This window comes from Gorilla gorilla, chromosome 16, assembly GCF_029281585.2.
Source record: "Gorilla gorilla gorilla isolate KB3781 chromosome 16, NHGRI_mGorGor1-v2.1_pri, whole genome shotgun sequence".
Taxonomy (NCBI): domain Eukaryota; kingdom Metazoa; phylum Chordata; class Mammalia; order Primates; family Hominidae; genus Gorilla; species Gorilla gorilla.
This window is the reverse complement of record NC_073240.2, coordinates 92418713-92443210: the sequence shown is the minus strand read 5'-3', so window position 1 is coordinate 92443210 and position 24498 is coordinate 92418713. Positions and strand designations below refer to the sequence as shown.

At 43.4% G+C, this 24498-nt stretch overlaps 1 protein-coding gene across 4 annotated transcripts in view; it reads right to left on the bottom strand.

Moving 5' to 3' along the window:
• Positions 1-24498, bottom strand: part of SV2B (synaptic vesicle glycoprotein 2B) — a 196347-nt gene that overhangs the window by 65143 nt on the left and 106706 nt on the right. For all 4 annotated transcript variants that reach the window (XM_019011197.4, XM_019011199.4, XM_019011200.4 and 1 more), the window contains exon 2: positions 3106-3948. In XM_019011197.4, coding sequence (XP_018866742.1) covers positions 3106-3556 — 451 coding nt within the window. In that variant the 5' untranslated portion in view covers positions 3557-3948. The remainder of the gene's footprint in view (positions 1-3105; positions 3949-24498) is intronic.

Genomic DNA, 24498 nt, shown 5'->3' with positions numbered 1-24498 from the left:
TGCAGTCTCACCTGAGAAAATCTGTTCCTGAGTCATTATCAAGCAATCAGTTTAATCAGTTTAGTAATAAGAACAACCACAATCGACAATAATAATAACTAAGATATCTTGAGCACTGATTAGGGGCAGGTACTGTTTTAGTCATGTTACATGGATTAACCTTATTTAGTCTTCAAAATAATCCTATGAAGTAGATACTATTATTATCTCCATTTTGCAAACAAAGAAACCAAGGCACAGAGAAGCCAGGCAACTTTCCCAAAACCACACTACTAAGAACTGGCACAGCAAGGATTCAAATCCAAGCAACTGGCTCCAGGGCCACGTTGCTTCGTCATCTCACTGCAGCTATAGTTCACTGCAAATGCTAGACAGGAGAATGGCAGAATATAAAGTAACAAGAACTAATCGTTGTTGAGAGGGCAACAAGTGCTGGTTGCTTTACACCTGCATTATCTCATTTAGTCCTCACAGCACTGCATTACTGCTCTTATTCTACAGATGGAAACACCGAGAATTGGAGGAGTCATAACTTGCCCAAGGTCACTAGCAGATCGATGACATGTAGGACATACCCAGGTGCCAAACCCTAGAGGTTAGACTCCAGTGCCCACATCATTATCAGCATACCATGTTCCCTTTCTGTTGGAAGCAGTCTGGTGTTCCAAGTAATCTATGAGGTGCTTGATGACACAGAGAGCAGCCTGTGCATGGCATGACCTCCTTCCCACAAACGAGGCGTGAGAGAAAGGCAGTATGGTGTGGCAGAATGGGCATAGACTTTGAAGTCAAATAGACCTTCGGCCAAACCCCTGCTCAACACTTACAAGCTATGTGACCTTAGATAAAACTCTCTGAATCTGTTTCTGCATGTTCACACTGAAGGACAAAGATCATCTAACCGACATGGTGACTCTGAAGATTCCATGTGACAGCGTGTGGAAATTCTGGCCTCATGAAATCCTCAAATCATCCAGCCCCCAGATCCATTTAGACAGTCATTTTCTTGACCACAAAGAGGTTCCCATGAGTGCACAGGAAGTCCGTCTATGTTCAGAGGGTCTGCCTTCTCCACTTGGGTGGAGTCACCGCATCTTCTGGGCAGACACTAAAAGCAAAATTACAAAAACCTGGACTCTCAGATTAAGACCACATTCCTGCAACTCCCAGCATTTGCCCTAGGAGCCAGCAAGAGCTGCAACCATACTGCAGCCGTGTTAATGAGGCTGCCAGGCACCACGGTGCCAGAGAGACCAGCAGGCCATGAAATCATTACTGACATTGCCAATTTGGACTCACAGGGACCCAGGGTTTCAGTTGGGAATACTGCAAAACAAATTAATGTCTCAGAAATGTTTACATCAGTTGGAGATGGTTTTGTTTTGTTTGGGGTTTTTGGTTTTTGTTGGTTGTTTGTTGGTTGCTTGGTTTTGTCCTTTGGAAAAAAAAATCTACTATTTATACTTAAAAGCAGGTAGCAGAATTTTTAATATGAAAAATAACTACACTAAAATTACATTGGTGTTTAAAAACTCCAGGTGATATCTTTGCTTCTCAAGCCCTTTCTTCTGTTTGCATATACTCTGTCTCTTTTGGTGCCCTCATGGTTATATCTGACACAGTTCTAATCATTTTAAATGGCCCTTTAGTTAAACACAAACGTGTAAAACCATTTTTAAGAGCCCCCAGGGACAATTTTTTATGCAGAGGTTCTTTATTTTATATCTCAATTTTATTTACAGTGGCCCTAAATCAGGGGATTGCAAACTGCAGCCCGCAGGCTAAATCTGGCCCACTGACCATTTTTTGTAAATAAAGTCTAATTGGAACACAGCCCATTTGTTTACATGTTGTTCAAAGCTGCTATTGTGCTACAGTGACAGAGTTGAGTGATTGTGACAGAGACCATCTGGGTCTGCAAAGTCTACAATATTTACTATCTGGGTCTTTACAGAACTGTTTGCTAGCTCTTGCTCTATAGCAAGTATCGGGGACCTGAATTGCACCAGGTATTTCATAGAGACTGTCCCTACAGTAACCAAATAATTATCTGTGTCTGTTAATGTCTGTTTGTTCAACTACATGCAAATTATTTGAGAGACAAAAGCTATTTTCTTCCCAGATCCTGAGCACAGAGTCTAGCATAAGGTAAACCAATAAAAAATATTTGTTGAATGAAGGAGCTGAATTGCTAGATAGATTTTGAGCTCTTGAGGGTCATAAGCATGTTCTGGTCTTGAATGAGAATTTGACTTATAGTTAGTTCTCATAACTACATGTTTGCTGCACAATTAATTTCATTGACTCTAAATTTAGAGGGTAGATACATTTTTCAGGACATTTGGTGACTAAAGACAAATGCTTGTCCATATGATGATGAATCTTTTCTACATCACACCATTTGTGCACATCTTCTCTCTAATTTCACAAATCCTCTCTGCCTCAGCCTGACGCTGATGCTTGGCTCTGATGGTGCTGATCTCTTAATTGATCTGCAAAGCTGGTCCTCTATCCTGCAGAATCCATCTGTGCTTCACAGCATGGTTCCCAACAGCCTGCAGGGACTCCACGGGTGTGCTTAAGCCCATCATTCATCCCCAGGGTATGTGGGCATTCAGCCTACTAACATTTATGTACATGAGAAACCAGGAACAGACACCATCAGATTCTGGAAAGACACAGAGAGAAGGACCAAGTGGAAGAGACCAGCCAGAGATCTCTTCCCAAATGTATTTGTCATTTGGACATGGAAGAAGGTTTAATTTGCCACTCCCACATTTGCCACTCCCAAAATGTATTTGTCATTTGGACATCGAAGAAGGTTTAACATGAAGAAGAAAGAAATCTGACTCTCAAGGAGGCAACAAGATCTGGAAAGCAAACTAAGAGCTCAGAAGTCAGATAGACCTCAATAGAAACCTAAGCTCCAATACTTATTAGCTGTGCAAACTTAAGCCAATCAATTGATTTCTCTAAGATAAAAATTCCTTAACAGCAAAATGGGTACATTGTGATATATTTAAAGTGCCTAATAGTGACAGATACTAGATAAATTTTACTTCTCCTTCCCTTTCATTGGAGGGATCATTGGAAATTTCTACTTACCTAGCATTCCTTTTTTGGAACTGGACAGACACATGTCCTTCTCCGCACTGGGCAGGGCAAAACTCACCACGAACACTTCCACCCCATCGGCCATCAGGGCCAAACCCAAGACGAAAAAGAGGATCCACTGGAAGCGGCCATGGCCACACTCATCCATGATGGTCTCGTACTGGTGGGCCAACTGCTCCTCATCTTCCAGCCTCTCAGCCATCAGGTCTGTCTGGCCCCGAAGGCTGTCCATTCTGGAGGTCGCCATCTTGGCCTGCTTGGCCTTGACATCATCTGGGTGAGGGATACCCTGGTACTCGCCCTCATAGATCTCGTCTTCCTCATCATGGCCTTCGGTGACATCACTCTGTGCATCTTCTTCTGGGTTGGACTCATTGCCACGGTAATAGCCATCACTGGGAGCATAGCCCCCATAATTGTCCTGATACTTGTAGTCATCCATTCCTTGGTTCTGCGACTGCCTGGTTGCCTCTTGAGCTATATCCCTCGCTCTGTGGTAGAGGTTTGGGCTATTTCAATAACCATCATTCATTATGTAGTTCAAATGTGAAATATGTTCATGTGACTTCTTAGGTGAAAGTCACACTCGTTTTCTCCCCCCTTTATCTCTCAAATCAACCAGATTTGTGCAAAGACAACCTAAATATCCTTTTGCACTCGATGTCTGTTGGAAGTCTGGAAAGTTTCAAGCTCTGGTCTCCTTCAGAGACTCAGAAGTGTTGTGTTGGGAAGTGTTGATTAGAAATGGATCCAGCTGTTTTTCTTGACAGGGAGCGAGCAGGACTTGGCAGACTGCGTGCTGGCCTGATTTGTCCTGCCACCGAAGGTTATGCTCTGAGAACAGAGAGAAGGGATAGAGAAGAATTTACAAAGGTTGAAATTCTAACAAAATACTCTCAGAATTAAGCCAATATATTTGGAAATGCCAATGCCTCGTGTGTAAGGTGGGAGAAATCTTATCAGACATTCAAATTTCTATCAACTGAATGAGGATTGAATCGGTGAGAGTGGAGGCTAAGGGAGAAGGAACCGTGGTCAGAGAGGCCCTTTGAAGCTCTAATTGACCCATGAAATGGGTGCAGCAAACCAGCATGGCACATGTATACATATGTAACGAACCTGCACATTGTGCACATGTACCCTAGAAATTAAAGTATAATAATAAAAAATAAAATAAAATAAAATAAAAATCTTATGCAAGAATGAAATATAAAGTGGTCAAGGGATTTATACTCTAAGACAATTTTGTATTATGGATTTTCTGTTAGAACTTATCAAGCCTTTGGCAATAGTGGAGGTTATTATAGCTGTTTCTGCTACGAAAATGCCGCTTTTCTAACTTTGTCATGAAGTGGCTGTACGATTTAACATCTAGAAATGTATGGCAAAAAAAATAGCCGGAAACATTTTTCTTGAATCCCAGCTTACTTTTGAGACTCAGCATTGTGGTTCAAAGGCCACTCTGTCCTCATATGAGGCTTAAACAGGCAGGAACAGGGGGCTGAGGATACAGCCAGATGACCTGGGTCTGAAACTCAATTCTGCTGCACAATGGTCCATGTGACCATACACGCATCTTTCCAAGCCTCAATTTTCTCCTGTACAAAATGGGATAACAATAGTACTTAATTCATAAGGTTGTGCATAAAGTACTTAGAATAGTGCCTGGTCTGCACGGGTAAATACTATTTAAGCCTTGACATGAGTGTTGCTTCTTTTTTTCCCCCTAGTTCCAATTCTGGACACCAGGAGGCAATGTTGTCTAGAGCCAAGATCTCATCCTATATCCCAATTCCAGTCAGAGTCCCTCTGTTGACTCCTTTGCCCAATGGATTCTCATTGTGCCTAGAATCTCAGGTTTCACAAGGCTTGGGGCCACCATTTATTGTGGCCTACTGTGTGCCAGAAAATGTGCTGAGTGTATCACATCTCTTATCTGTAATTCCCACAACAGCAAAAAAAGAAAGAAAAAAAATCTGTATCTTCATTTGAGAGATAATCAAACTGTCTCCGAGTGGGTTAGTAATGCGATCAAGGTCACAGCATTAGGACCAGGTCACTGGTCCCAAAGCCAGCTCGTTCCAATGTCCTCATACTTCCCAAATGCTATCCCGAGGGATTGTCACATTAAATCACCTGGGGAGTTTTAAAAATACAGATTCCCAGAGCGTAATGAAGAAGGGCTGGTTCAAGCTCAGAAATCCAGATTTGCCCACAGCTCTCTCCAAGTGGCTCTGAGGCCCCACCTCACTGAGTAGCCCCTCAGGGCTAGGCGTCAGCCCCTCCTACACCCCCTACCCCACCCCAGTGCTCCCAGCTGCTGGACCCTCTGATAGGGATAATGCTCGGACCTCACACATTGAGGCTACCAGAGACTCACGCCCCAGGTCAAACCACCTGCCCACAGTACAGACCCCATCAACCTTTACAGGCCTCCCTGTCACACCTGAAATCCACTGTCCTTTCAGCATGCTCAGCAGATGTCACCTCACAAAGGATTGGATACATTTGTCCTCACCATGGCTACTTGACTCCTCCCTCTGCCCACAGCCCATCCCTGGGCCCTCTGCCCCACACCTGCTTCCTGGCCCTCCTGGTCTTCAGCCCTGGACAGACTCCAGCACTGAAACCCATCTGACTCAGACAACACAATGCATTTCCTTCTGAGAGGATGGAAACCAGTGGTTCTCAAACATTACAGGGTGAAGCACCACTCAGAACATGGGCGGCTCAACAGAAATCCCAATTCCAGGACCCCTCCCTGAAAGACACTGAATCTGCAGGATGGGGCAGGGCCCTGCAATCTGCATTTTCCACAAATAACACAGGGAATCCAGGACTGCACTTTGAGAAACAGTGCCAAAGAAGCCAGCAAGAAATACTTACTAAGAAATGATTCGCACTCTACTCTTTCTGATTTTTCACCATCTCCAGTAAATAAATTTCTATTAGACCATATTGGCCTGAACCATGTCAGATTAATATTCTAAATCTGTTTTTATTACATCTGTTTAGGGACCACCGGCGGAATATAAGTCACATGTAAACAGCAGGAGAGTTTGCAGAGCGCTATAAAAACATGGAAAGAACGCCACCTGACTGAGATCTGGTGTGTTATTTCCATCCTGGGGGCCCTATAACAACGTCGTGAACCAGAAATCATAGACTTGCAATTCCAAAAGCACTTGTGGGACTCACCACCCAGGGCAAAGGTTCTGGGAGCTGCTTTGCAGAAAGAAGAGGATCTTCGTCAAAACTAACTCCACTCACCTGATTCAGTTAAAAGAACTGCTGTGAATGTCAAGTGCAGTGGAGTAAAGGGGAATCACTGTCCAGTGAGTTTTCATTTCTATTTCATTTAAGAAATACAACTATTAATCATTTTCAATGGTACTGGCTGAATTGTGTCCCTATAGCATGAAGGTATGTTGAAGTTCTGAAGGCTGGCACCTCAAAATGTGATCTTATTTGGAAATAGAGTCTTTCCAGAGGTAATCAAGTTAAGATGAGATCATTCGGATGGCTCCTAATCCAATATGACTGGTGTCTTCACAAAAGGACACAGAGACAGACACGCTCAAAAGGAAGACAACGTGAAGACCCAAGACAAATGCCATCTACAAGCCCAAGGCTTCCCAACCTGCAACAGATTCTCTCTCACAGCTCTCAGAAGGAATCAACTGTGTTGACACCCTGATTCTGAACATCCAAGCTCCAGAACTATGAAACAAATAAATTTCGGTGGTTCAAACCATCCAACTGGTAGTATTTTTTATGACAGACCCAGGAAACGAATACATTTAACAGGCCTAGTGTTTATCAAATAACAATATCAAACAGCTATGATAAAACAACCACAAGTGCAACTGAATTGAGTACTAAGGTGAGCATTTTATAAGCAATACCTCATTTATTCTTACGGCCAATGGTAAAACAAGATTGTTCTCTCCGTTTCACAGATTAAGAAACTGAGGACTAAGAAGATTGAAAAATGTGCCCAAATTAACACAGAGAATCAATATCAGGGCTTGGCTTTGAAATCCACGTTCAAACAGGATGTTAGGGATGATACAGAGTCAAAGAAACTAAGACGCCAAGAAGATAAGTCAAGGTCATACGCGGAGTCGCTGGCAGAGCTCACATTGACACTGAGTTTCCAACTCTTTGGTTAGGGTTTGCTCACTCATCTTCAACAAACATGTCCTGGGATCTTGATGCTGAAGGCATTACAGGACTATGACATGACTTGATCCCCATTCTCAGAAGATCTACCCCTCATGAGAGAGTTAGATTAAAACAACACAAAGCATCGTGTGGTAATAAAAGTTACAATCTTGATTATTAATAATAGTATCTTTCATTTATTGAATACTTGCCTTGAGGCTTCGTGCCAGCGTCTGTGCTAAGTTTACCATGTGCTTTACATATTTTAACCTGCACAACCACTGTATGAGGTCGGACTATTATTGCGCCCATTTTACAGAAAATAAGACTGAGGCTGAAGAACTTAGATAGATGACACAGGGCCACAGTTATTTGTTCTCCAAGGGGTTCCAAAGGAAGGAGGGATCCTAGAGGCTGGGATCTGCTGAAATAGTATCCTAGAGGTAGTGGGGACGTCCAAGGGCAGGAAAGGGCTCAGAGAAACAAACAATGGAGAGGAAGGCACGGCAGGCTGGAGGACAAGGCTATGCAGAGGCATGGAGGCAGGATGGCTTTGCTTGTCTTGGCAGCAATGAAGAGACCAGGCGGCCTACAGCAGTTGATCCAAGAGTGGGAGGTTATGGGAGATATGATGCGGAAGGAAACAGAAGTCAGTCTGAATACCCTGCTCAGGGTTTGAAATTTTCTTTGAGAAAAGAGAGCCAGTGATGGTTGTTAAACTGGACACAGCAGTGCAGTGCAGCAGGGCAGGGTTCTGGAAAGGTCCTCCTGGTGGGGATGTGCTCCTGGTTTTTAATAAAACATCTAACGGCAATGAAACCAGGTAGAAGCTTTCATGTATGCACGTGTGTGTGTGTGTGTGTGTGTGTGTGTGTGTGTGTGTGTATGTGTGTGTGTGTGCATGCTTGGTAATAGTCCAGAGGTGAGGTGAAGCCTGGACAAAGGTGGTGGCCATGGGGCTGGAAGGACAGACATAAGGGGACTCCCACAGGAGAACAAGTGGTGCATTTCCTATCAGGTGAGAAGGAAAGGCTGAGAGTGACTAGAACAATGATGACCCTAAGGAGCCAAATTCTGGACTGGAAACCTTTCCAGCATCCTATAATTCCTGTGTAATTAAGATTTAAAAAAAATTTTTCAGGCTGATCCACCTTTTTGGTATGATTATGGGATGTACAACAGTGACTCTGGTCTTAGAGGGTCCAGGTTCCAATCCTGACTCTGCCACATCTACTACCTGCGTGCAAGCTACTAACTGCTCTGTGCCCCAGTTTCCTCATCTGTAAAATGGTTATAGTAGGGTCATTGTGAGAATTCAGTTGAGATCATCCATGAAAAGTGCTCAGCACAGTGTCTGGTACAGATGTGATCAATTTAAATCCGATCTAATAGCTATTATTGTTGTTGTCATCATAATTATTGTCTGGGCATGAGGGCTCACATCTGTAATCCCAGTATTTTAGGAGGCTGAGGTGGGAGGATTGCTTGATTCCAGGAGTTTGAGACCAGCCTGAGCAACATGGTGAAACCCTGTCTCTACAAAAAAATACAAAAAGTCAGCCAGGCGTGGTTGCACACACCTGTAATCCCAGCTCCTCAGGAGTCAGAGAAAGGAAGATCACTTGATCCCAGGAGGCGGAGGTTGCAGTGAGCCAAGATCACGTCACTGCACTCCAGCCTGGGTGAAAGAGAGAGACCCCTGTCTCAAAAAAATAAAATAAAATAAAATAATAAACATGAAAAATAAAAATTATGATTATTATCTAAGTATTGACAATTAAAATGTAGCCAAGTTCTAAGCTTGAGCCCAGCCTCATGCCTCATGAGATTTGGGGCCCATCAGGGCTGGGCTAGGAAACCACATACAGAGAAAAACAAACTAATATTGAGTTCCTCGTAAAAACAACTACCTCCCATGCTGCTAACCTCTTAAGCATCCTCCTTTAACTTTTACATTCTATTAGCCTCCGCATCTATGCTTTATGACTCAAAATCATTGTGCAGCAAACTCTTGCTTATTACTAAATATCACAGAGAACAAAGTTAAAAATATTATAATCAAATGACGTAATGCTTCCCAAAATCTGTTCTGTAGAGCATTAGGCCTTTAATATTCTCCTTTCAGTGAAAAATAGAATTCCAAGAGCAAGTAAGTTTGGGAAACACTGTATCTTCTATTCACTATTCTCTTTCAGAAATGCACAATGCACATTGCTATATTAAAGGCTATGAGAAGACCTGAACAAAAACCTGCTTGACCCCACAGTAAGATATCTCCACACATCCGTTAGAATAGCTCTAATCAACAGACAGACAATAGCAAGTGTTGGCCAGAATGTGATGAACTGGAACCCTCAGAAACTGACAGTGGGCATGTAAAATAGCCTTTGGAAGCTAGTTTGTCAGTTTCTTAAAATGTCAAACATACACTCACCAAATAACCCAAAAGTTCCATTCTGAGAATCTACCCAAGATAAATAAAAATATATGCCCACACAAAGACTTGGACACAAATGTTAATAGCAACATTATAATTGCCCCAAACTGGGAACAGTACAAATGTCCACCAGCTGATGAATGGATAAACCAAGTGCAGTGCAATGAAACACTGATTAGCAATCAAAAAGAAACAAAGTACTGATACAAACTACAACCTGGGTGAACATTATGTCAAATGAAAGAAGCTAAACACAAAAGACCACGTGTTGTATGATTCCATTTAGATGAAATATCCAAAATATGCAAATCCATAGACAGAAAGTAGATTAGTGGTTGCCCAGAGCTGTGGGTGACAGTGGGGAATGATTGTAAGTAAACTTGAGGAAATTCAGGGGCGTGGGGAGGGTGTTGATGGGAATGTCCTAAAACTGGATTATAGTGATGATTGTACAATTCTATGAATTTACTAAAAATCATCAAATTGAACACTTACAACGAGTGGATTTTATGGTATATAAAATATACCTCAATAAAGCTGCTGCCCCACCCCACAAAAAATATTTAACCTATTAAAATCAGTGTTTCCCACTATCATGGGCTTCTTTTTCCTTGGAATCCTCATTAAGATCCATGGAATATAGGCTGCTCTAAATAAAGATTTTTTTTTTTTCACTAGAATCTAAGCTCCATTCATCCCAGGATTTTGTCATGTCTTAAAAACCCATTTGGCAAGCATCCTGGAGTCTATTTGCATGAGGGACCAAGAGCTTCCTATTGGAAGAGAGAATTACAGAGCACATCTTGGTCATAAGCCTAGTGGATTACTGCTGAAAGGAAGGATAATTCTGAACCTCTTCACCAGGCTCTGTCCAATCTTGATGGTGTATCAAGAGCCCAGAATGTGCCCAGGTGCAGTGGCTCATGTCTGTACTCTCAGCACTTTGGGAGGCCAAGTTGGGTGGATCACCTGAGACCAGGAGTTTGAGACAAGCCTGGGCAACATGGAGAAAGCCCCTCTCTGAAAATCGTACAAAAATTAGCTGGGTGTGATGGTGCACACCTGTAGGGCCAGCTACTAGGGAGGCTGAGGCAGGGAGGATGGCTTGAGTGGCTTGAACCCAGGAGGCGGAGGTTACAGTGAGCTGTGAGCATGCCACTGCACTCCAGCCTGGGTGACAGAGAAAGACCATGTATGAAAAAAAAAAAAAAAAGAAAAAGAAAAAGAAAGAAAGCCCAAAATATAGCAACTCTGGTGTGAACAATAACAAAAGATGGTCCCCTTAGCCAAGATACCAGTATCCTCAGGGCCCACCCATAGAGAGCTGAGCACATCTGGTGGTCCCTTTAGCAGGAGTCAGTAGCATCTGTGACTTCACTTGCAGTCAGCTTTGGCAAGAGATTCACCCCAGTGAGTCAGGGCAGAAGAAAATGGCAGACAGCCCATGCTTAGAAGGACTGGATACCCTTGGGTAGTCCTGGAACTATTTGGCAGGAATTTCGTGGACACTGAGGCATTATAGGGACAAAGCCTGAGAAAATGTTATTTGAGAACCTTATTGTAATTCTATTTTATATAAAGAAAGAGAAGAGTCAACACACTCAGATGGGTACTAATGAGATATTCATATGTGTCAGCTTTGTGGAAAGGGGTGAGGTTCCAGACACACTCCCCCAAAATTTGGCATCTTGGCATTTGAGAAAACAGCAGAAGCAGGAGGGGCTTTCTGTCCTTCCCCTTCCCCTTCTCCCCTGAAGCAGATTGTAAAAATGTGTTCTGACTCTCCTCTAAAGTAGGTCATAAAATCTTCATTCCAGAGGTGCCCACCCTATACCTAAAGGAAAAGAATATCCTTATCTCTGAAGACACAGGGACACAGAGATGAAACTGAGCAGACAGGCCTTGGTAAATTCCCCCAGCTCATTCTCATGAGACCATGCCCTTTTGTCCTCCAATCATATTGCGGCACAACTGTCCAGAACAATAAACAGTTCTCCTGTTTTTTGGGGGAGTCTTCATTTCTGAAGGCTCCCATGTCACATAAAACTTACATTAAATAAATTTGTGTGCTTTCCTCTTGTTAATCTGTCTTTTGTTATAGGGGTCTCAACCACTATCCTGGCAACAATAAGAACGAATACCTTTTACTTTAGTTCCCACCCTAATTGAGATGGTCATAGCAATAGTGAGTACTGAGTGAGGGCATGGGACTCCGTACAAAATAGAGTCTTTTGTGTTAGAGAAAGTCCACTGGACTACTGGAGACAGGACCTGAATCATAGTCCCATCCCTGCCATAAAGGCATTGAGGGAGCATGAATGAAGTCACTCACCTTCTGGGGTTCTCAGCTCCTCGCCTCTCAAGCGAGGGACTGTTCTGGACGATTTCTAAGACCGTGTCTAGCCACCTGACTCAGTATTTTCTCATGTATCTGTGAAAATGCTTTGAAGCATCTAAGTAATATATAATAACAGAATTATTATTATGTTAGAATATGACAGGATAATGTCTCTTTCGAGTTAAGAACAACATTTACAAACTGATTAGCCATTTGTTTTGGCAATTTGGTGGCTGTTTATTCTTTTTTATTACTATTATACTTTAAGTTCTAGGGTACATGTGCACAACATGCAGGTTTGTTACATATGTATACATGTGCCATGTTGGTGTGCTGCACCCATTAACTCGTCACTTACATTAGGTATATCTCCTAATGCTATCCCTCCCCCCTCCCCCTAAACATTTAGAATTACTCCAAGAGGTCCCATAGCATTGCACATGTATTTCTATTATCATATTATACTGGAATTATTGGTGTCTCTTTGTTTATGTGTTTCTCTCTGCCAGGAGATTGTGGGCAGGTCCAAGATAGATAAAGCACTGAATTTTACTTATCTTTGAATCACCAAAACCAAACAGAGTCTTGAACATAGAAGATTCTCAAAAAATGTTTGCTTAATGAACACAGTTAATAGTTATTCAGGACCAGGCGTGGTGGCTCACACCTGGAATCCCAGCACTTTGGGATGCTGAGGCGGGTGGATCATTTGAGGTCAGGAGTTCAAGGCCAGCCTGGCCAACATGGCAAAACCCCATCCCCACTAATTAGCCGAGCGTGGTGGCACACACCTGTAATCCCAGCTATTCAGGATGCTGAGGCAGGAGAATCACTTGAACCTGGGAGGCAGAGGTTGCAGTGAGCTGAGATCGTGCCACTGTATTCCAGCCTGGGCAAAAGAGCGAGGCTCGGTCTCAAAAAAAAAAAAAAAAAAAGGTAGTTATTCAGTGCCTTGCTGATGTTGAAAATGGCCCATGAGACAGAATGCCCCTGCCTTGAATAAATAGATGAACTGCTTTAATGCTATGCTTTACTTTTGTTTAAAAAAAAAAAAAAAATACAAGTTAAATTGCCAGGTACAGTGGCTAGCACTTTGGGAGGCTGAGGCGGGCAGATCACCTGAGGTTGGAAGTTCGAGACCAGCCTGACCAACATAGAGAAACCCCATCTCTACTAAAAATAAAAATTTTTAGTGGCACATGCCTATAGTCTCAGCTACTCAGGAGGCTGAGGCAGGAGAATCACTTGAACCCGGGAGGTGGAGGTTGCCATGAGCCGAGATCACACCATTGCACTCCAGCCTGGGCAACACAGCAAGACTCCATCTCAAAAAGCAAAAAAAAAAAAAAAGAAAAGAAAGAAAATGTACAAGTTAAATTAAAAGTTCAGTTCTTTGGACACATACAGAGCCATTTACTTTCTCACTTGCCTGTAGTCCTTCTATTTACATCCACAAGTTCCCAGCTAAGATTGCTGGGGGTGCAGTGGTTCTACCGACTGACTGCTTGAGTTACTTGTTATCAACTTTCTGACCAAAAATATGTTTTAACCACCTGTGATGCTTCCTGAAATACCCTGCTTGATGTTTCTGGGGTAGATTACATCAACCCGTGGGCTGAAAATACCAGGGCTTATTTGGCTGGCATGGGAGACAGTGTTCTTTGAGGCTTCCAACAATTGCTGCACTCGCCCCACTTACAACAGTGTTGGTTCATGAGTATTATATTAAAAATACTTCTTTCTTCTAAGCTGAATCATCCATCTATTTTCTATTTTGTTAAAACAGAAAGCTAGTTTTCAAGGTGGGAGAAACAATTGGTTATGAAATAAGAACCAAACCCTGCGAATTATTTTGCTGGAGAAAAAAACAAATACTTTAAAGTAATACCAAATACTTCAAAGTAACATCAGACTTAGTCTGAATTTTCATAATGGTTTTTAGTTTTAAATACAAATGCAGAACAATAATTTATGGAGAAGTATGTTCGTCAAAACATTATTTATTACATCAACCCTTGAAAACAAGCCATACGTCACATAACAAGGGTTAGGTAAATAAATATTAAGATATTTATACAGCTAAATCTTATGGGAATATAAGAAACATGTTTTTGAATGACTTTTTAAGAAAAAAAGAGAAAATGATGACACTATAATACCAGGTAAAAATGCTAGGTAGATCATGTATTTATTGTTATACTAATAGTATCCATAATATTATATGAATATGTATTTATACTATGCAAATATTTCTGGCAGGATGATCAGTTAAGATGTTAATGTTTGCCAATTCCCCCCTGAAAAGTGTATTTTCTCTCTCTCTCTGCTCCTCTGTGTTCCAAAACCTAGCCCGTATTTGTTTTCTAGTGTGATCCTTAAACCACCTGCAGGAGAGAATCACCTGGTGTTAGCTAAATGCAGACGCCTGGCTCCCATTCCAAAACTGCTAAAACAGAAGGAGGAGGGAAATCTGCTTTATCTCCAAGCTCCCAAGGTAATTTTTGTGCTCACTCAAAGTCAAGAACCTCTGGCCTAAGTTCTTACCCCAGGAAACAGTTTCATTGTGATTCAAGTGCAAGGCCAAAGAAGACCTCACCCAAGCCTTCAGAGAGTTAATTAGCTCTTTGCAGCAGCTAAGCTGGTAGGGAAGGGGATGAGGGGCTGGTGCTTGGACTTGTGGAGACGCCCAACCACAAGGACAAAGACTCCTGGAAGAAGGAATGTGAGCTCTCCGAGAGGAGACAGAACCTGTCCCTCCTGCGGGCAGCGCTCCGGATGTGGGATAGCTATGGGATGCCTGCGAAGGCCGTTTACCCTGCAGCCCTGGGGTCAGCAACAATGGTCCCAGCCTGCAGTACGACTGGTAAACAGAATCAAGAATCACTGAGCAGTGTCTCTTGTAGTTTATCCAAAACAGAACTGCCTGGCAGATGACAGAAGGCTTGCTCCTGAAGGCAGCATTGAGGAGCAGAAAGAACGAGGAGAACCACTGTGGCTATAGCCATGGACTAAGGAGTCAAGCACACCCCCCACAACTGTTTGGGGACCACTTAAATAAGTGAGCCAGTGGAATGGGGAAGGAAGCCCTAACAAAGACCAATTATGGGCAGCTTGCCAATCCTACTTCAATTTGATTTCATCGGGAAAACAATTGTTAATGATATTTCTTGCCATACAGTGGCTGTTGTAAAGCGAATTCTTGCCCACTGCATTTCTTTACAGATACCAGCTCTGCCATTCGCAAGTTCTGTGAATCAGAGCAGGTTTCTGAACCTTAAGCTTCAGTTTCTTCATGTGTGAAATGAGGATAATAAGGATTCCTATTCATTGCGTTGTTATGAGAATTAAATGAGTTAACATTTTCGAAATGTTTGGCACAGTGTCCATCACCAAGAAAGAGCTCAATAAAAATAGCTATTGTTATATAAACACACACACAGATGTGCCTTTCTACGTATTCCCTAATTCCTGCAGAGATGCATACCACACTCTAAAGGACAACAAGACCCTTAACCTCACTCCACAAGCAGCAAATCTGAGGCCTTCTTGGGTGAGACCCTCTGGTTTTTTAGCACTTCCACTCTGCTGGAACCCTGCCCTGAATCCCCACGCCCAGGTTGGGGTCACCACTACTCCACCAGTCCATGCCAGCTCCCTCCTCTAGAGATCCAGAACCGGTCCACTTCCCAGTAGTCATGAGCTGATATTTTGTTCCCATGTGACTGATTTCCAAGTTAAGTGTTTCCCAAAGTGGAAGATGCTACCTTTGATGGTATCTGACATGACTTCAAAAGGTGTTTGAACATACCATTCAATAACATTGAATCACATAGAGAAATGGTGATTCCATTTTCAGGGTTCTTTCAATCCCTTTTGATTGTCAAGGAAAAAGCCTCCTTTTGGGGGCCAGCACAGCTCTACTACTTCCTTGCTAACTTGTTAATTATCCTTTTGAATGAAATGAAAACAAGACTCAGGTTCAGAGCCTTTAAAGGGAATAGTATCTGGCTACCATCAATAACATAACACTATATTATTTTTACTGTCTTTTTTTATAGTAACCCTATATTTACAGGAGTGGTATAGTATCTTTACTAAATGAATGCAGTCAGTTAGTAAAAATGACCTGAATTTTTAAAATTAAGTAAGAGGAGTACAGGAGGTGGTATATGATCTTTGCCAGGGACATGGTAAAAATTTTTACAGATGAATTATGGACATTTGGCAAAGACCACCCAGACAGGAAGTGCTGCCTTTGAGGTGGAGAGAAAGTAGCACTTTCTGAGTGGAGCACTTTAAATTTATCATCTCATTTCAACTTCACAACACAAGGAGATACATACCTTTACCTTTGCATTCCATAGATAACTAAGGCTCAGAGAGGTTAAGTCACTTGCCAAGGTCACACAGCTAATAAGTTCAAGAGTCAGGATTCAAACTCACCTCCTATACCAAACTGCCTCTGCTACACCCTAACTGCATCTCCCACTGCCAGACAGATATCTCACTGGAAAGTAACACCAGCTTGAGGAAAAGTTAAATGTGCCCATGAGTCTATTGGTCCTATTGGGAAGCCAACTTAGAACCCCAGCCTTGGCATCCTGACTTCCTCTATTCTCTCTCTTTCCTATTTTTTATTTTTGTTTATTTATTTTTCTGAGACAGGGTCTCACTCCACCACCCAGGCTGGAGTGCAGTGGCATGATCTCAGTTCACTGCAACCTCCACCTCCCAGGTTCAAGCGATTCTCTTGCCTCAGCCTCCCAAGTAGCTGGGATTACAGGTGTGAGCCACCACGCCCAGCTAATTTTCATATTTTTTTTTTTTTTTTTAGTAGAGACAGGGTTTCACCATGTTGGCCAGGCTGGTCTCAAACTCCTGGCCTCAAGTGATCCCCTTGCCTCGGCCTACCTTAGTGCTGGGATTACAGACATGAGCCACCATGCTCAGCCTCTCTTTTTAAAGTCACTTTCTTTTTTAAAATATTTTTTTCTTTTTCTTATTTTTTTAAAATTTTTTTATAGAGACAGGGTCTCACTGTGTTTCCCAGGCTGGTCTCAAACTCCTGGGCTCAAGCGATTCTCCTACCTCGGCCTCCCAAAGTGCTGGGACTACAGGCATGAGCCACCGTGCCCAGCCAGCTTCCTTTATTCTCTACCAGAACATCCCTCTACAATCCCACTTTACCTTGCCATTAAATACACCCAACAAACAGCACTTACTGTAAGCAACAACTGAACATATCCCTGTATGATGACGCAGGAACACGTGTGCCCTAAGTAAATGCTAAGACTGGCAGAATTAAACAGTGAATCTTAGCAAACTTGAGTCCTGTCAAGTTACCTAATGATGGGACTCACATGGGGGCCAGTGAATCTAGCAGGAGCACACACGGACTTTAGTAGGAAGGCAGCAGACATAGGTAGGAAGGAAGGTAGGGCCAGGTTGGAAAGGAGCTTCAGTAACAACAGAGGGCTGGCTAATTGACACCTAAAACTTGAAAAGTGAAACCCACAGAGATAGATTTGGGGTAAGCCCAAGGAAGAAAGAGAGCAAGTTTTCTGGAGAGTTTTCATTCTTGCTTTTGTTTTTCCTGAGAAGCAATATTTCTTTGGAAAGAAAAGTCAGAGCTATTGAAATGGAAGCCTCTGCTGCTGCACAAATCTACCTGGAGGCTCATGGCACACCACATAGGTTTATCTAAGAGAGCAGCTAGAAACAGGTCATATTTCTGATGCACTTCAATCTCCCAGAGCAAAGAAGAGATGTTATAACCCGGTGGGCATTTCAACATGCATTTTTTTTTCTCACAATAGAGTTGATTCAAAAATAATTCTTCTGGCTGAAAGTCTAGTTTAAAAATACTGAACATCTGGGTGCAGTGGCACACGCCTATAATCCCTGCACTTTGGGAGGCTGATGCGGGAGGATCTCTAGAGGCCAGGAGTTTGAGACCAACTTGGGCAACACAGTGAGACCTCCGACTCAAAAAAAAAAAAAAAGCCCAGGCGTGGTGGCTCATGCCTGTAATCCCAGCACTTTGGGAGGCTGAGGCGGGTGGATTACGAGGTCAGGAGTTTGAGACCAGCCTGGCCAATATGGTGAAACCCTGTCTCTACTAAAAATACAAAAATTAGCTGGGTGTGGTGGTGGGCACCTGTAATTCCAGCTACTCAGGAGGCTGAGGCAGAAGAATTGCTTGAACCCGGGAGGCAGAGGTTGCAGTGAGCCGAGACTGCGCCACTGTACTCCAGCCTGGGCGACAGAGAGAGACTCCAACAAAAAAAAAAAAAAAAAAGGAGGAGGAAGAAGAAGCAGCAGCAGCAGCAGCAGTGGAGGAAGAGGAAGAGGAGGAAGAAGATGGAAGAAGAAGGAGAAGAAGAAGAGTTTAAGCCACTAAGCCAATGGCAGAATTGAGTGTGATCCTGAAGACTGCCATAGCTATCATCAAATGAATCATCAAAGAGAAGGCCACACATCCATGATCCCCTTCTCATGAGGCTGACAAACTCTGCCTGCTGACACTTCTAGCTTTTAAATTCTGAGACTAGCAAGGAAGGAAGTTCTGGGAATGAGCCCTTCACTCCATTCCACTGGCACTGCCTTAGCACAGCTCTCACCTCAGTTCCCTGACACCATCAGCCCCCTCCTCATGGCCTAAACTCTCTTAGCGGCTTCAAAACTACTGCCATTGATTTGGCCATACAGGACCCTTGCTGAATGACACCCTGCCCACCTCTCCAACTTCATTTTCTCCTTTTCTGGTCGTCCCTCCCTAGGGGTGTGGCCTTACTTCACTGTCTTCATCAATGTCAGGCATTGATTCCTCCAACACTTCAGGGGCACCTACTGCCTGGAGGACCTATGCCAGGCGCTGGGAGCACCCAGGAGAATAAAACAAGCTCCTGCCTTCATGTCCCCTACAGTCCAGTGAACAGATATTTTAATAAGCCTAAGAACAGTAGCCTTTCTATAAAGAAAGGGCTCTCTCTTCACACATAAGATATTCTCTAGCTTCTGGTTCGTTTGAAGCTTTGGAGGTATATCAAAACCAGTAAAAACTCAAAGCTGGCATGAAACTGAGGAGATGCATTGCTCCAATAGGGGACACTGGCTGGAAATTTGATCTCTTCCTAAAAGACTCAAGAAACTTTGTGGATACAGATGTAGGAGTTACCGAGGTTAAGGAAGGCTGGGAGATGGGCAGGCTAGAAGAGATGATATCAAGGAGGATCCAGGATCATTCCCCACCACACCCCAGATGCAAGTCTGAGAGCAGCTGGCAGGCTAGAAAAACCACCTCTTTATGTCTCAATTTGCCTCTGCTCTGACTTTAGCCTTTCTTGAAACTACCCTGCCCTTTGCTGCAGTCTAGCCTTGCAATAACCCAGCCGTGGAAATTCCCTGTCTTCAAGGATTGCCTGCCATCTGTACTCTCCACAGCTTAGACCGAACTACTTACCACCTCCTGCTTGGTTCGGGACCCCGGTCCCTGCTGCCCAGTTACGGCTCCACCTCATAGACTATCAGTCTACAGCTCTCCCAGCCTCTGGAAACCTCCCCATCATTTCTCATTGGGGAAATTATCAGTAGTGGCCTCATAGATTATCTTGCAGTCCCATCTAGTTACCCGAAATAATAATTTTTGTTTAAATTCACCTCACTGTGTTCCAATTCCTATCTCCATCTCCTAATTATCCTGCCATAGACTCAGCCCCCGGGTGTCATTGGCCCTGTGGTTCTCTCCTGCCTGGACACTCACAAGCCTCACTCCAACAGATCCCTGCTCTATAATGAGTCCCCCTCCGTCTCCCCATCCTCTTCCCCAATTCAGCTTAGGCAAATTATAAACTTTGTAATTAGAAAAGGGTAATGTGTTGCCAGGAATGCAAACATATTTAGTGCTAAAGCCTAGTGTTTTGTGCAGTTCTGAGCTCTGCTCCAAATCCTGGAGTAACGAAGAAAGATAAGGGGAAAGGAAGAAAACCTTTAATGAACTTGTAGTTTATGTCAGGAGCATCTCACTCATGATCTCATTTAATTCTCTCAAAGACCGGAGAATTTGGGTTTAGGTAACAGGAGCTGAGAAAGGCCAAGAGATTTGCCCAACGTCATACCCCTGGAGAGAGGCAGAGCTAGATTCAAACCCAGGTCTCTACCTGGCTGTCTCTGCAGTCATATCTGGGCTTCCCCATATATTACAGAATATCACATATTATCTCAGTCTGGCACCTGACAAGCTCAGCTAATAGTGTGATGAAATTCCTCAACATGCCTTTTCAACTGTTTGGCTTTCCTATTCAAATTACTCCTACATATTTGGCAAGGAAAGATTTCAAATAATGTCAACACTCGAAAACTCTGCTTAAGCCATCAAAACTAGTACTGCCAGCCAGGCGCAGTGGCTCACACCTGTAATCCCAGCACTTTGGGAGGCCGAGGTGGGGGCATCACCTGAGGTCAGGAGTTCAAGACCAGCCTGGCCAGCATGGTGAAACCCTGTCTCTACTAAAAATACAAAAATTAGCTGGGCATGGTGGCACATGCCTCTAATCCCAGCTAGTTGGGAGGCTGAGGCAGGAGGATCACTTGAACCTGGGAGGCAGAGGTTGCAGTGAACTGAGATCACGCCACTGCACTCCAGCCTGGGCAACAGAGCAAGACTCTGTCTCAAAAAAAAAAAAAAAAAGAAAAAAAAACAGTACTGCCACAGTCACTCATTGTAACTGATGGCTAACTGGTAAGCAACTTGAGGACAGAGTCTATCTCTGACTCTTCTGTCGCCTATGTAGCAGGAAGCAGGACCTGGCACTGACAGGTACATAACAAATAAATTATTACCAAAGAAAAAGAAGAAGATTGCATTCCTGCACAACTGAAGCCAAGAATAGTGGAAACCCATGTAGTCCACTGTGGCATCATTTAAACTGTCCGTGGATACTGAAATGAACTCCAACACTGTTATGTTTTGGAGTCCTGAATGGAGCAGAAGAAGGAGTTGAGTGTGAGTGAGCCACCCAGCTGGGTGACAGGGAGAAGATCATTTTTTTAAAAGATGCATCTTCATTGCCCTATTGCTAAATTGCTTTCTTACATAGAGGGTTGTCATATACCAGGAGGGGGACAGATGAATTTTTGAGAAGACCTGGCAGGAATATTGTTGTAGGCTCTTCAACAGCTACTAGACTCATCCTAGAAACAGATGGCACATCACTGCAACATGCTTCATGGAGGACAATTCCTGCATCAGGCATCATCCAGGGTCCACCCCCAGAGCTGCCTGCTGCTGTCATCCGGAGTCTTGAAACCAAATACATGATGTTTTCTGTGTTCCATGAACATGAAACTGTCATTAGCAAAATGATCTTTAGCAACTTTCACCTCTGAAATCAACTAACATCATGTTGTTTTATTTTCAAGGGTGGGGGGAAAACACTTTTCTCTTCATCATAAAACACAAAGCAACGATTCCCCCTAGAGATATAAGAAAAAAGAGGTTATTTGCAAGCTGTTGTGCATATAAATAGAGGTATAGACACACAAGCTTTTGCAAAATGCAGAGGGCTTAGTGGTATCTGCTGGGGAATTTGAAACCAGCTGCTCAGACACCACTAGGTTTCTACTACGTCGTGAAAGCTCCAGCTGTTTCCACTGAGATCACAGACGCGGGTGAGACTGTCGATACTGATGGGGTGCAGAAATGTTACGCAAAAATATGGCACCTTGGAAACTGAGAAAACAGCAAAAGTAGGAAGGTCTCTCTGCCTTCTCTGATCCCCTTCTCCCCTGAAGTGGGCCACAGACACTAGAATTCCACTTGCCCCTTCTTCCCTGATGTAGGCGATAAAACCTGGGAAAGTCACTCTCTGACCTTCTTCCTCACTTCTCCCCTGAAGGCCCTCTTGTGACAGGTGTCCTGCCCTATACCTGAGAGGGAGAATTGTCACACAGGATGTCAAGAAGAAACTGAACAGGCCTTGTTAAGTTCCTCCGCAGTTTACGACCAATAGAGCATGCTCCTTTACCCTCCAATCATACTTCTGCATGACTGTCCATAAAAATACACAGATTCCCTTGTTTCTCTGGGTCATGATTTCTGAAGGTTCCTGTGTCACATAAAACTTACATTAAATAAGTTGGTATGCTTTTATTTTGTTATTCTGTCTTTGGTTGTGGGGGGTCAGCCATGAACCTTGTGATAGGTGAGGAAAAGAAATTATTTTTCTTCCCTACAACATCAAGCTGACCAAACAGACTTGGTGGATATTCCCCCCGATAAATTGACCCTTGGTATGCAGGCGAACAAATTGTTTCCTTGGTGGGCACCACACAGAACACACACACAGGCCTTTTTCAGGTACAGGAATTAGAAAGAGTCCTTCCTGAGCCAGTTTTTTGCTCTTAACAAAGGATGCCTGCCACAAAGGTATTCTTCAGTCCCACCTTTTTAGATATCTGACAGAAAAAAAACATTGTTTTAAGACCAGGCACAGCGACTCACACCTGTAATCCCAGCACTTTGGGAGGCCAAGGTAAGAGGATCGCTTGAACTCAGAAGTTCAAGATCAACCTGAACAACATGGCGAGACCCCGTCTCTCAAAAAAAAAAAAAAAAAAAAGCCAGGCATGATGGCGTGTGCCTGTAGTCCCAGCTATTTGGGAGGCTGAGGAGGGAGGATCACTGGAGCCCGGGAAGACTGCAGCGAGAGCTAGGATCTCATGCTTCTGCACTCCAGCCTGGGTGACTCAAAAAAAAAAAAAAAAAAAAAAAAAAATTAAAGGAAATTGCTCACAATCCCATTTCACATCTTTCATGGAGGTATCATCTTGCCCTCAGTCTCAACCAAAACTCTCCCTTCTCACTCTCTCAAGCCTCTCTGGAAAATGCATATACTTAGGGTTGCATCAATCTGCTTTTCTATTTGGGATGATGTGTCCAAATAAAAGATCCTAACATCGAACATCAGCCTTCAAACTTCTCTGTTGATCAGGGGACACATTTCCCCTCCTAAACACCTGAAATTTAAATGTGCTCTTTTATGTCATATAATATAATCGAGTCAAGAGAAAACATAACAGGTACTAGGTCGAACATTTATATCCTATGAGTATACCAGCTCACAAACCAGAAGATAACTCCATTATCCTTTTAATGGACACCCACCCCAAACCCCACTCATTCAAAACATTTTTATGACTATTAGCTTCCAAGCAGGCATTGCCCACAACGTCCCCAGATGGATGGGCTTCCTCAAGTCCCAAGCAAACTGCAAGTTTTTCATCTGATTCTAATCCAAAGAAATTCCTGAAGAGGTTTCTGACTTTTACTGAACTGAAATTCAAAATAGAAACCACAGTCAGGCCTTTGAAGAGCAGCCCCATGTGGATGAGCACATCACCCATGTATGACAATGCCATACATATGGCTGTATACATGGAGAACCTGCTGGAAGGGGGAGCTTCCTTAACTAAATACAGTAGTCATCGGCTGGGCACGGTGGCTCACGCCTGTAATCCCAGCACTTTGGGAGGCCAAGGCAGGTGGATCACTTGAGCCCAGGAGTTCAAGAACAGCCTGGGCTACACAAAGAGAACCTGTATCTGAAAAAAAAAAAAAAAATAGCCAGGCATGGTGGCATGTGCCTGTAGTCCCAGCTACTCAGAAGGGTGAGGCAGGAGGATTGCTTGAGCCCAGGATTTCAAGGCAGCAGTGAGCTAGGATTGCACCACTGTACTCCAGCCAGGGCAATAGAGGAAGACCCTGTCTCAAAAACAAACAACCACCCACAACCACCACCACCACCACAACAAAAACAGTAGTTGTTTCTGGTGTAAAAAGATACTAAAATTTCAGGACCTCCCATATGTATCATGCCAAGGGGAAAAGTTAAGCCCTGGAAACTGACTCACATAACACAGCTGTTTTTCTCCTCCAGTGCGTGACTGCTGCTTTCTGACCTTTGGGTTGAGATTTTATACATTAACTGAACTCTCTATTCTTTATTCAAACCTAGACTAAATGATATTGGAGATAGACACCCTTCTGATTTTTGACTCTTTGCAATAAAATGTTAAGCAATCCCTTTAGAGTATAACCAATAGTAGCCAATCAAATCTTACATCTACATTAGACTTTGTATGAAAATGTTGTTATCCTGGGCAGGGCGTGGTGGCTCACACCTGTAATCCAAGCACTTTGGGAGGCCGAGGTGGGTGGATCACTTGATATCAAGAGTTCGAGACCAGTCTGGCCAACATGATGAAACCCCACCTCTACTAAAAATACAAATATTAGCCGGGCACGGTGGTGCACACCTGTAATCCCAGCTACTCAGGTGGCTGAGGCAGGAAAATCACTTGAACTCAGGAGGCAGAGGCTGCAGTGTACCGAGATCACCACTGTACTCCAGCCTGGGCAACAGAGTGAGACCCTGTCTTAAAAAAA